Source organism: Seriola lalandi, unplaced genomic scaffold, assembly GCF_002814215.2.
Source record: "Seriola lalandi dorsalis isolate HSWRI2012SDOR001 ecotype SW California unplaced genomic scaffold, Sedor1 jcf7180002054262, whole genome shotgun sequence".
NCBI classification, from domain to species: domain Eukaryota; kingdom Metazoa; phylum Chordata; class Actinopteri; order Carangiformes; family Carangidae; genus Seriola; species Seriola lalandi.
Genome location: NW_019524815.1, coordinates 549523 through 562701, shown reverse-complemented (window position 1 = coordinate 562701; position 13179 = coordinate 549523). Strand labels below are relative to the sequence as shown.

The following is a 13179-nucleotide window of genomic DNA, read 5'->3' as shown; positions in this document are numbered from 1 at the left end:
AGGCAGTGCTTAGTTATGTTGAGGCCATGAACATACCACAATGTTGTGAGCTACTTAACATATGTCACATGCATGTAATGTTAGCTTGCCTGTGCCGCATCGCACTTAACATAGTTAAAATGCTTAATGACACAACTGGTACAACTGAAAGCTATTAAGAATGCCACACCATCAGAGCAGAATATTTTTTTGGGGTGCCTCACATTTTAAGTTACACATATAAATCTTGTATTACGGACCTAAATGCCGCTGACATTTAATGTTATGTAGGTGTTTGTGTGTCTTAAAACCTCTCCGCATTACAGTTCTTTCATGTAGGTCCATGTAGTTCCCCATTTACCACGTACCACAGGATGCTGTGCAGGCAACATCAATTTCTTCTGAAATCAAAAGATGTCAGGGAGTTATAAAAAAAAAAAAAAAATCTTATGCTATGTGCTCGAAATGCTCCATAAAAATGTTGTGCTCGCCATAATAAAGGATGCTCAGAATTCATGTGGGTTGTTATGTGAAACTGTCATTGTTTAGGATTCTTGAGGGTGTGAGACAAGTGCTTCTAAATGCAGATAGGCTTTCCGTGTATATTGCAGCTCTGCCAAGTCAAATTGTCCATGACTACTTCTAAATGTAGCAGAGGTTTGTTTATGTGTTCATGACCTGTTGACTTTTAGATAGAACCTAGTCTTACCTCTACAGTCTCTGTCAAAAATAATTATTTGTTGTTTTAAATGAAACCCCCAAACGATCAGTCATATACCAGCAGCTTTAATGTTACATGTTGATCTTACTTCAAAAGAGAAAACATTTATTGTTATCTATGATAGTTTATGTAAAGATTCAGGCCAAATTATCTACTGAACTTCCTTTATGAAATGAAAGTATTGTTTAAGGAAAACATACAGTATAGGATTTAAACTCTACATCAGTGGAAGAAACTCTACATAACATTAACAAGGGAAATTTTTATCGGTGGTGATCATGAAATTATCGCCACCAGTTATAATTTCTTTCTTGGAATTGCCATTTGTCTACTGAAGCCATCTAGGTGTGTGTCTGTGACATTATTATACTGAATGCATTGCTTTATTTGCATGTTGGGGCTAGAATTTGTAAATATATCTGTTACATGAAAACACAAAGAAACTCTTACATATAGACTTTCATGCAGTCATGCTCCTTATCACATTTCAGGTTGAGTTTGAATCGATAAAGCTGGAGCTGACCCAGAAGAACGAGGAGCAGGATGAGCTTCGAGCTCAGATGGAGGAGGCAGCAAGGCTGAGAGAGATAGCAGAGATGCAGCTGGATGAGGCCCTGGAAGCCCTGAAGGAGGAGAGGGAGCAGAAGAACAGTCTGCGGCGAGAGCTCTCTGCTCTGACCCTTAACCCCTTTGATGCTGTGGGGAACCTGGAGCTCCACTTGGAGCAGCTGGATGACAGCCAGGAGGAGGGCCAGAGGGGAGAGGGCGTAGGTGAGGGAGAGGACCAGGACAGTGGCTATAATAATGGTCCTGGGTCTGCTCCCGGTTCTGCTCACCCTCCTCACTTGGGGGGCTCCAAAACTAATGGCCTCATCCATCGCTGCTCTACTCCACACAACAGTGACGTATTCCTGCGTGCTCCAGCTTCTGGGCTGGTGTCGGACCTACTGAGTGAGCTACACTTTTCAGACAGTCAGAAACTGAAACAGCAACTCCTGCAGGTAGGCAACAGGACAATATGTGCCACTCTTTTGATTTTATTAGTATGCTTAAATTGTGGAAGTGCACCAAAAAGAAATGGAAAAAAATCATTGCCACAAAATGATGTCACCAGGCTTACATGTGATTAAGAGAATGAGCTGAACAAAACTTAAATGGTTTTATTCCCCTTTTAGCTTGAATTGCCCAGAAAAATTCATAGCAAGCTGCCTGTTTGTTTTGTTATGGGATACCTTGTGTGCAAAGGTGACATTTTAGAATTTGCAAGATAAAAGATTTTGGAATGGGTTCACCCCCTAGGGTGTATTAACTTTCACTAAATTCAGTAATACAACAATCAGGTGTGGGTCACGTTTAAGTAAAAAATTCAAATGTCAGCATGCTTATTTCTTTCAATATAAAATAATAATGAAATAATGTACATGAACTTCTTTTGGTGCCAGTTAGCATTTTAGCACTAAGAAGACTTTTAAAATAATGTGGTAGTTATCATTTATTTATTTTTTAAATGCACTTGGAGCTTTAGACAGTGATGAATGAGCACAAAATGGTTTCTTCCTAATGGTAATGTACTACATGTAGCCTGTACACTACTGCTAACACTATTTACTCATTAACAAAGAGCACAGTGTATATTGAAATTAGTCTTAGATGAAAGCATCTGTTCTAACCAGACTAATTAGATACAACCTTTTGTTAAGCTGAGTAGTGAGATTCTCATACAAGTTAGTCTGTGTGACAAAACTGTTGAAAGGGATTTCTGCTGCTTCCTGCTCTAGACCACATCCGCTGTATGTTAGTGTGTTGGCTTGTCTATATTAATAAAACCCACCTGGCACCACTTTACATAATCTGCTTAACCAAGCAATTTGGTCACCTCCCACTCGATACAGTTATGCTTCACAAATTATAGGTAGTCAAGAAAACTGAGGATGTCTTGAACTGTCATGCCTGTCTGTCTGAAGGAAATATATTATTTATGATGCACTTAAATTGGGGGTTGGGTAACCCTACCCACCAGATGTTGAGAGTGTCGAGCAGAATGGGGTCAGCCTCTTAAATATGCATAAAAAATGCATTAAGAATAAAGGAGGTTGGGGGGGGGTTGTTATAGAAAACTGTCCTTTTGTTTTATGTAAAATAATCAAGAATCAATATAGAACTATTGCCCTGGTTTACAACTAAAATTGTTGATCAAATTTCATCATATTTAAGACATATCTGTTCATACCTCTCAAGAGTTTCATCTTTTGTGTATGTGTGTGTCTACCCAGGCAGAACGAGAGAAGTCCAGCCTGACTAGCAAAGTGGAGGAACTGCAGATGCAGCTGGTAATGTCCAAACAGGCACTCAGTCAGCAAGAGGACAAGGTTGGCTCTCTCACCCAACAGCTGGAGGCTGTGCAGAGCAGCCACCAGCACAACCAGGATGCAGACGACAGGGGAGACGATGAGACAGAGATTGGAGACGGTGACAATGGCGTCTTTGACTATGAGGTAGACACCAAGAGCAAGGAGGTACTGGAGGCGCGCATGCGTTCAGCCAGCGAAGAGCTTCTAAAGCTTCGAGATGAACTGTCTCAGGCAGGAACTCGTTATAACACTCTGGAGCAGCGATACAAGCAGGAGAAGGATCGCTGGAGGGCAGAGGCCCAGGAGCTGGCTGACAAGATCCGTCAGTGCATCAAGTCCAGTAAACAGGACCAGGAGCGCATCAGTGAGCTGGAGAAGGAGATCGGAGCCACACGGAAAGTGGCAATTGATTCAGAGGGCCACTTGAGTGTTGCCCAGGAAGAGCTGCTGGCCTTCTCTGAGGAGCTGTCCAACCTCTATCACCACATCTGTGTGTGCAACAACCTGACACCCAAACGGGTTACCCTGGACTATTACCGTGATAGCGCCAGGGCAAGTGGTGCAGGAAGTAGTGCAAGAAGATCACACCATGTCTATGCCCAGCACAACTCCCAGAAGAAGCCACGAGCCAATGATATGTTCATCTCCAAAGCTGCTGCATTGCAGTTTATGGGGGAGGTGGACAGTGCAGGAGCCAGCGCAGACTCTCCTAATTGCCCTGGCTCCCCCACCCTGGATTTCAGGGACCCTTCCAATGTCCGCAACTTGGTAGCAGTCATCCGCTGCCAGATCAAACACCTCCGGGTAAGAAAGTACTGCTTATCACTGAGGGCTATTCTACTACTACTTGATTGTTTGTGAACTGAAAGTTATAACCAGTGCACATTCTTTAACTCCCTCTTGTAGCCTGATCACTGAAAGCCTAGCTTTTGTTCTGGGTGAAGGCATTTCCTACTGCACAAATTTCTCGCTGAACTTAATGCTCAGCTCAGACTGTTAAAAGTAGCTGAGTAGCTCCCATGTCTGTACAAATCCATTGCCTGGTGTGGGCCTTGTTGACACGTGCGTGTGGGTTTGAATCGATTGGATTATCAGGGGTCAAAGTTTAGTTGTGGCTTCTACGACAGACGGAATACTTTCAGAAAACACAAGTGTCTAGAACACTGGAAAATTGTGTTTTCATGTTGTCAAACTCATATTTTAAAACACATAGTTTGTTTCTTCATTTCTGAAGATAAATTTCACAGGTAGAATAATACTAATGTTAAAAAAACAGACTAGTTTAGACCATTTTAAATAATTTGTTTGGTTTATGCCATTGTTAACAATTTGATTTTTGGACATGCTGTGTTGAAAAAAAACACAGCAAAACTATTTACTCTTTATAGAACAAATAATTTGTTTTAACTAATTTTACCTTTTACTCACTTATCTCACTTTTATGAATAATTTCCTTTATATTCTTTCAGGTGGCAGTGGACCTGTGTCGTCAGAGGGGTGCAATGCCTTACTCAGGGCTCAGTTGCAGTGTAGAGTCAGAGCGGGATGCTGAGAGCCTCATGGAGGAAGTACTAAAGCTGAAGTCCCTTCTAAGCACCAAGAGGGAACAGATTGCTACCCTCAGGACGGTCCTCAAGGCTAACAAACAGGTAGGTCACAGTAAGCACTGGCTTGGTTAAAATGTTGCCAGTATCGATGCCAGCACGTTTTTCTGAAAGTTACGCATTTCAAAACAGTGAGGTCAAACTGATGCATCTACGCTGCTGGAAACTTTCAAGAAAAAGGGGTCACGGCGGAGGGGAAGAGTTACATGTCCACTGCTTCTACACTGTTCGGACTCACAGATAATAAAACAGTTGCGTTGATGCCAAAAATCTGTGTGGGTCTGCTCTTTTCCCACACAGAAAATTGACCAGTAATCATGAAGGAAATTGATAATGAATTGGAGCAATAAGCAGAATCGATAATGGCACTGGTATCAACCTGACCTTTCAAGGATTTTCCCTACAATACACTCCTCTAATGTCCAAGATCAATGTGCATTTTATTTATAGCTTGCCATTAAAACGAGCTTTCCTTTTTCCATTTTGGTTTATTCTGAGAGTCTTCAATCGTTTCTTTGTACATACAAAAAATCCAGAGAACAGCTACCTTAGTACACAGGGATTGTCTGTTGTGAAATTTAGGTTTTCCTTCTGCTGCCTCCATTTTTAACAAAAAAAAAAAAAAAATTGGTTGAATTCAGTATTTTTGATATTAGGGTGATTGTCCGGATAAGGTAAAAGAGCAAGTCTTTTCAGTATTATCCATGGATAATCTGCACATAAGCAGTACTGTTGATCTGTATCATCAGTGTCCTGTCTAGACAATCCATTGTGCTCCCATGGTTCTGCACCTTGAGTACAGTGTGAGGTTGAACTCCTCTTCCCCCTCCTCTTTCGTGTGCCTCAAGCACTGCATGACCTGCTTCTGTCTTTCCCTGAGCTCTCACTCTCCCTTTTACACACACACATTAACACTCAAGGTAATCTGCTTGGCAGGGCCATCCTCACATACAGTAGTTTACCTTCTCAAGTCTGTGCATGTGATGTAATTATGGCATTAACATGTGCATTCAAGTCACAGACACGCGTAAGGGTGATCACACGAAAGGGAACAAACCGGGCTGAGGCCTTCAGCCACGTACTGTTATCATTATCTAAGCAATGTTTTTTCATTGACCTTCCAAACTCTGATACAGATCTCTCTTAAACGGAGGACATGTTGCAGTCACATAAAATGGGATAACAGAGACACTAATGATGGCAGTTATACTGTAGCTTGTTTAATTACTAAGGTACACTAGTACTATTACTATTTTCTCTAGAAATCCTGTGTATGATGGTGCTGTCGGTTTGAAATATGTTTATTGCAAAGATATTTTGTCTGTTCTGTACAAATTATGCAAATCACCCCACTTTAAAAGACTGGTGATGGTAGCATATTAGAATACAATGGTGTAAATGTATTTTTTGTCAATGCAGACTGCAGAGTTGGCCCTGTCCAATTTGAAGACCAAGTATGAGACGGAGAAGAGCATGGTGTCAGAGACAATGATGAAACTGCGGAACGAGCTCAAAGCCCTGAAGGAGGATGCCGCCACCTTCTCTTCGCTCCGAGTCATGTTTGCCAGTCGGTAAGATTTTTTTTTTTTTAAATTTGTGACAAAACAGTGCTCTATTCAGTGATGTTTTAAAGGAAAGAACGACTTGCATTCATTTCGTCCCGTAACAAAGACGATTTTTTTATTGCTTTTAACTTGCTTTAAATTAAAACAAGTTAATTAGCTCTTATTGTCTGGTCCTTGCATCTCTGCTAACATTATTCATGCTTAGTAATGGTGATCTTGTTGTTGTACAGCCTTTGCTACCACTCATGTAATAAGCTTAACATGCTTATTACGCCTTTGGACAATCCACTGGTTCACGTGAAGATTACGAACCACATGCTCTGCCCTGTGCCGACGGGGGAGGAGGCAAGGACAGATTTGTCCCGTCAAGCCAGGTCACCTTAAGGAAGGAGAAGCCTAATGTTGATGGGAGATGGGTGGGGCATTAGATGGAGTGGAAAGGTGTTATCAAGGGTTAAACCTCACTGACTAATCACTAACTTCTTCTGAGCATCAGTTGGCATGGTAAATGTTTAGACGACTGTTTTTGTAATGAGTGATTGAGCTAATTGTCTGCAGTTGTCAGCAGAAGTATTTGCATTTTTGTTTGTTATTAAATGCTAGAGAATCTTCTTAGGCATGCATTAGCCTGTCTAGGCCCTCTCCAGACAGTTATGAGCTGGCATTTGATTATCCTTAAGAAGGATTGGAGAACAGACAGTGGTCAAGGACTGTCTGTTGCAACAGGCTAAAGATTATAGCTTAAAAAGATCCCCCTTGCTTATAATTAAGTTTAGTGGTGCCATCATGTGGATAACTGGGGTGACTGCATTTCTACTGTATATGAGGGCACTAACAAGCGGACCACAGTCCAGATCCAGACCGAAGGTCAAATTCGCATGCGCCCTTTTTTGTTCTTGCTCTCAAAATTGATATTAGTAGTCAATCAATATTAATTGCTCATATCTCTATGTAATTTAATGATTGCGGGGTTTTTTTCTCTTTCTTTTTTCTTTCTTTTTTTTGGCAATAGCTTCTCAAACGTTGAGTATTTAGTGATTGTTCTGTGTGATCCAAAAAACATAACCAGTGTTACTCAATTTATCCATTGGTAACTTGTGATGATATTTGGTAATTATTTCAGTAGATTTAACTGGTAATGCATTAATTTAAAAACCTACTAGATTAAAAAATGATAAAAAATAATCTTTCGTCGCAATGCTAGTGTTTTGTCACAGCTGGTGTTAAAAAATGTATGGCCTAGTCCACATGTGCACAGCTATTTTTCAGAACATAGCTTTTTCTGTGTGTTTTGTCCTTTGTCCACACAGAAACCGCAGGTTAGGTCACTGAAAATGGACCTTTTGTAAACTCTTTCCACGGTGAAGTTGTTCAGAAACTCTGACATGTAGACTGAGGAAAACTGAGTTTTTGGTTTGTCATGTCATTGTTGAACCAGTAATAACTTTTTTTTTCAGGCTTCTGATTGATCAACCTGGCTTTATGGTTAGGGTCATTTGCTGCCTGTTGGTTTGGCATGCTGTTGACAGCTGTTGACAGCGTGTTTTCATGTGAATTTTTTTTAAGAACGAAAGAGGAAAATCACTGATTTAATCAATACCCTTGTGTGTGTGGCCTAGGCCTACGAGTCATGTTTAACATGTGTGTTGTGTCTCTGGTTTTGTGATTTTAATTTAGTCTTGCCTGCTTGTGCATGTTGCACCTTTTGATTGTGTGTGCATCTCTCAGGTGTGACCAGTATGTCACTCAGCTGGATGAGATGCAGAGGCAGCTGGCAGCAGCCGAGGATGAGAAGAAGACACTGAATTCTCTGCTGCGTATGGCAATCCAGCAGAAACTGGCTCTTACTCAGCGTTTGGAGGACCTTGAGGCCCCTCTGTCTCCACACAGCTTGAACAGCAGCCCTCGTCGCTCCCGGGCCAAAGAACTGGCCACCAAGTCAGGCAGGGCCCCTCGGAGTCCCCGAAGCAGTCCGGCACGGCCTCCACTGAGGAGCAGTCCACGAGCTAGCCCCGTTCTTGGCAGCAGCGTTCCCGCCATGGCCACACACCACCTGCGAGCTCTAACGCGAAGCCTCCACACAAGCCCTGTAAGAACCCCTCTATCTCTTTGTGCTGACAGCCATATCCAGACAAGCAGCCGGTCTCGTAAAGGCAAGGGTCTCCCGCGAGACGCCACTTTCATTAGAAGTCTTAGTGTCAATGATGTTTTTAATGCAGAGTTGAGTCCTAGCGACTCCCTGACACGTAAAGGTTCCACCAGTTCTGTGAAAAGTGAAGTAATGGTTAAAGCACAAATTGGTGATTCAAGAAAAGGTGCATCAGGCCGGAGGGCTTCAGTCCCTGCACGTCAGGACACCTTCATCACAACTCATGTTGTATCTGCCTCGTCCACCAGGCTAAAATCTTCTTTGTTTTCTTCATCCACAGATAAACTAACCTCTTCCAAAGCTTTGCGTGTGTATCCTAACACATCTGAAGCATTGAGTGAAATTAAACAAAAGCCTGATCTAAAACCAAACTTGGATACTTCTGTGCGAAGAAAACAACCATTGGCTCACAGGTCTAATTCTGTACAAGCAGCAGCTGCATGCCGTAACACATTTCAGTCAGACTCTGTCTCTTCTCACTTGAGTGCTAAATCTTCAGTGCCCCTGACATCCACATCTTCCACTGTTCACAATCCACCTGGTAAGACCAGGATGACTGGAGTGTGTAGAGAGTCGAGACGTAGATCATCCACCTCCACAAATAGAACCACTGAAGAATCACACACAAATGTTAGTAAGAGTTCTGGTAATAAAGCTCAGGCCACATCTGGCAGGGCCCGGAGCTCACACTCGAAATCATCTCGCAGGCGATGAGATAATGTAGCCAGAGGATTTATGCTCTATACTAAACTGCTTCATCTATATCTATAGATTATGTTAAGAAATCTAAATAAGATATATACTTATTATATTAGATATCTAATATGCTATCATTAATATTTGGAACAATCACTTGTGTTTTTGCACAAATTAATTTTAGTACTAATTCTTATTGGGGCTAAAAAAGTTTCTTTACTTTTCTTAATTATACATTTTTCTTTAATCAAATGCCCCTAATTTGCTGATCCTTTATTTGTTGTATTGATCTGTTGATCTTTATAAATTACCCTCACCTTTTTAAGTTCATTTTTTTGTTGGAACTAAATGTTTTCTTTTGTCTCTGTCTCACCTTGTCTCTGTAGCGCTGAAACACTCCTTCCATTACTCCAAACCCCTTCTTCTCCATAAGGACCTGTCTTCATGTTGACTCCCTGGCTCCCTCCTCCTTTCCTGACTCAAGACATCCTGTCCATCCCAGATACGATGCTACATTCCCCACTCTACCCACCAGAACCATGGATAAAAAAAGTTAAAAAAAAGTTAAAAAAAAAAAAAAATTCTCTCATCCCACCCTCTTGGTCTTCTCTGCTTGGAGCGGAGAAACCTGCATGCAGCCTGGAGAAGGATGAAGAGACAAATGTGCTGCTCATTGCTCTGTGAAGTCATTAACTGTGTCTTGTCCAAAGTGGTTTGAGCTTCATCTGGTCTTGTTCAGGGCTTTGTGTTGTGGGGAACCACTGACAGTATTTATTCCAGAATGAGACTTTTCCTGTACAGTATTACTGTCCTTTGATTCAATATGATCTGTTTTAAGGCTGTATATCTTTACACTCTTGCCTTTAGTCTGGCATCCTAGTCAGGCCTGTCCTGCGTCTTTTAGTGTCTGTAAGCTATTAGATCATCTGTGATAGATGTCCCAGGTAGTGATTTTATAGAACAATGCAGCCTTACTAAAATAATTGCTATCCTAAAAGTAAAACGTTTGCTATAGTCTTGAGGTTTCTCCCTATTACTGGTGGTGCAGTTACATGCCCTTTTTTATCCAGTGACATGTCTGGCTCTATGGCTTCAGCCACACCCTTTAACTAGAGGTCAGTAAACACGCCATTTCATTGATGGAAATAGATCAGCCATAAGTTCACCACCTCAGGTCAAACACCGAGTATTTAGAGACATGATTTGGGAGATCTTTAATGTGCATCTTACTTTGCAAACTATGCAGACCAAGTCAGAACAGTGCCTGTATTCTTCCTGCTGTTCTTTAGAATCAGGGTGGGTTTTGAAACTTACCTTCGCTTCCAGTCAACAGTGGCTGGCTGCAGTAATTTTACAACAGCCATTTAGCATCTCTCACAATAATTAGCTTTGGGAATTCATCTGGGGGTGCATAGTGGCACAAGTGCAAGCATCCCATTGGCTAATAATGTACTCATCTGCGTGTTTAGCTGTGGGTTTTAAAAGACACTGTCTTATATAACTCAAGAATTCAACTGGCTTGGTTTTCCTTAGAACTAATACTAACCTGTTGGGCCATGCTCATTTCTGTCGATTACAAAGTTATAATAAGTGTTCCCATTCTGCTTCTGCTTTTCTCACTCCAGCTTAGCAGCGATCCTCATGTTTTGTATATCATCATTTAATGTCACCATACTCATGTGTGCTACCAAAGTAAGCATGTTGCAATGAAGTAGTGTTTTACCGACAGCAAGCTAGTTTCTTCTCCTGTGGCTAAAGCATCCATTGTTTTCAGTTAGGAATGCTAATAGTGCTGGCAAGCTGCTGTTAGGGTTGCTGCTTATGAAATGAAATAACAATAATGTCCCATAATGGTTAAAAGCATTACACAGTGCTTTACATCTAGCAACCCACTATAACTTACAACAATAAATAAATAAATAAATGTAAGAAATTAAAATGTTTCAAAACAAGAAGAGAAACAAAAGAAAGAAAGAAAAATACACTTTTTTAATGTGGATGTACGCACATGTTCGATGATAGCCAGAACATTGGTCGCTTATAGAGTAGTTTGATGCCAGGCTTTGATTTGAGGACATCATTGCATATGTCAACATTGGCACTGTAACAACACCTGTCTGACTGAGTGCAGTTTAAATTCAAATTGAATTGATCTGATGTGATCAATCATAATCTTTAGAACACATTTGGAAACGGATGTTTGAAAAATCAGAACTGAAGAAAATGTTGGCATCACTTTTTTTTTTTAAAGCTCAACTGTCCTGTGGTTTAGTAAAAGGGGCCACATCCTGCTGATTGATTTCTTTTTTAATTATTATTTTTAGTGCCTTGGTTTTGATCTTGTCTGTTGTTTTAGACCACATCACATTTTCTAAATAGAGGCTACTTCAACACTGTAGTTGTGATTTCTTTTCTTTTTTTGAAGGTCTGTTTTATCTGCTTCTGAGGAAACTCGCTGAGCAGTGTTAGCACTGAATAAAGGGATATCTCATTTTGGTAAAATATTTTCACTTTTTAGCTAGCCTGCCTTGTATGAACTCATTAGTGTTAACTAATGAATAATTTGACATGAGCTTACTGCTGTATTAACGGTCACCATCTTTATTTATTCTAGAGAACTGAGACAAGTTACTGTATAAATATTATGAATACAGAAAGAGCATAACATCAAAAAGTATGTACACTATTACAATAATGTTTAAAAATGATAATATTTGGGTCTTCAAGGGGGAGCTGGACTGTTTATGGTTGTCTGCTCATTAACAAATAAAAGTGAAAATACTTTAACATAATGTCATATTGCTTTGAAGGTTGTAAATTGATTTTTTTGGTCTATTTAATTCTCTGTGCAGATGTGTGTATAATTTAATTACCATTGTTGTATAATATTTTAACTGTATTTATGTGGTCTGCATACTGTGTAAATTGTTCTAGAAGACGACATGCACACACTCCGCATAACACATTTGGTGGTCCTCAACTTTTTATGTGTATGCAAGTTGACCTTTCATTGACCTGTGAACCACTTTTGTCATGAAGAATAAAAACAAGCCAACACTGAGTGAGACTGTGGTCTTTTGAGTTAACACGCAGCATTAGTCATGTAACATAGATTTCTGAGATGCTTTCAGGTCATTATATGGGATTGTACAGCAGACTGCTACTGTTTTATGTAAAGTTGCTGATGAATACATTTGCGCTCTGTGGTGTGTGATGGTAAGTGCCCATTCTAAAATCTTAATGGATTATCTTCTCAAGTAGGGAGGAAAATGATCAAATAAACTGCGACCAGTAGTGCAATTGCTACCTTCAAAAACTGAATTAAGCAGCATACTGCATAATTAATTTCAGTATACAGCAGCATTGTTTTTAATTAACTGCTTGACTTTTACACAATAATAAGAAATTTGCTGAAGAATTAATGCTATCAGTTAAAGTATCCTGGGAAAACAGACTGCGCACCAAACTAACCCCACAGCATGTGGACATGTTGGTGTTTCTGAATAAAAACCAGTGGACAATCTGTGCTGAGGACTGAGGTAGACCTTTTTATTTTATCTTGAAGTTTCATGCCAGTCCAACTCTGTTGTGGGAACAGTGGCCTGGCTGTTCACATCAAGCGAATTTCTCCGCATCGGTCAAGAAGCGCTTCAGCTCCTCTGCTTTTTATAATAACCTCATGAATTTAAAATAGTACCTTTTAATCTTGTCTGTTAACAGTTAATGGTTGGTTAATAAGCGGTGGCTACCAGTCTACAAGAAGAAAAATCAAAATAAAGATCCCTACTGCACATTGTAAATGGGCTTCTGTTGTTCAGAGTCATATAAATGTGACTCAGCTGCGCAGTTTGATGACTAATAACAGAATTTCCATCCTGGATAGCTAAACTGTGACACAACCAGATCATCTGTTGGCATGGGGTGAGGACATGATTAAACTTGCGCAAATCTTTTTTTTTGTTTTTTTCAATCCACTGCAGATAATCTATTCTAATCTAAAGATACAGGCCCACAAAATAATAAAAACAGCACCCTGTACATGGATACAAGAGCCATCTTTTACACATTTGAAATTTAAAAACAAAAAGTAATCTGACTTAAATTGCAGGTAAAC

The 13179-nt window shown here is 40.4% G+C and overlaps 1 protein-coding gene across 3 annotated transcripts in view; it reads left to right on the top strand.

Moving 5' to 3' along the window:
• Nucleotides 1-12126, top strand: part of LOC111654189 (protein bicaudal D homolog 2) — a 38154-nt gene extending 26028 nt beyond the window's left edge. For 2 of the 3 annotated variants that reach the window (XM_087173662.1, XM_023405094.2), the window contains 6 exons: nucleotides 1192-1701; nucleotides 2974-3855; nucleotides 4521-4700; nucleotides 6075-6226; nucleotides 7949-8309; nucleotides 9452-12126. In XM_087173662.1, coding sequence (XP_087029788.1) covers nucleotides 1192-1701; nucleotides 2974-3855; nucleotides 4521-4700; nucleotides 6075-6226; nucleotides 7949-8309; nucleotides 9452-9457 — 2091 coding nt within the window. In that variant the 3' untranslated portion in view covers nucleotides 9458-12126. The remainder of the gene's footprint in view (nucleotides 1-1191; nucleotides 1702-2973; nucleotides 3856-4520; nucleotides 4701-6074; nucleotides 6227-7948; nucleotides 8310-9451) is intronic. The other variant, XM_023405095.2, reaches the window with a different exon arrangement.
• Nucleotides 12127-13179: the final 1053 nt, after the last annotated feature.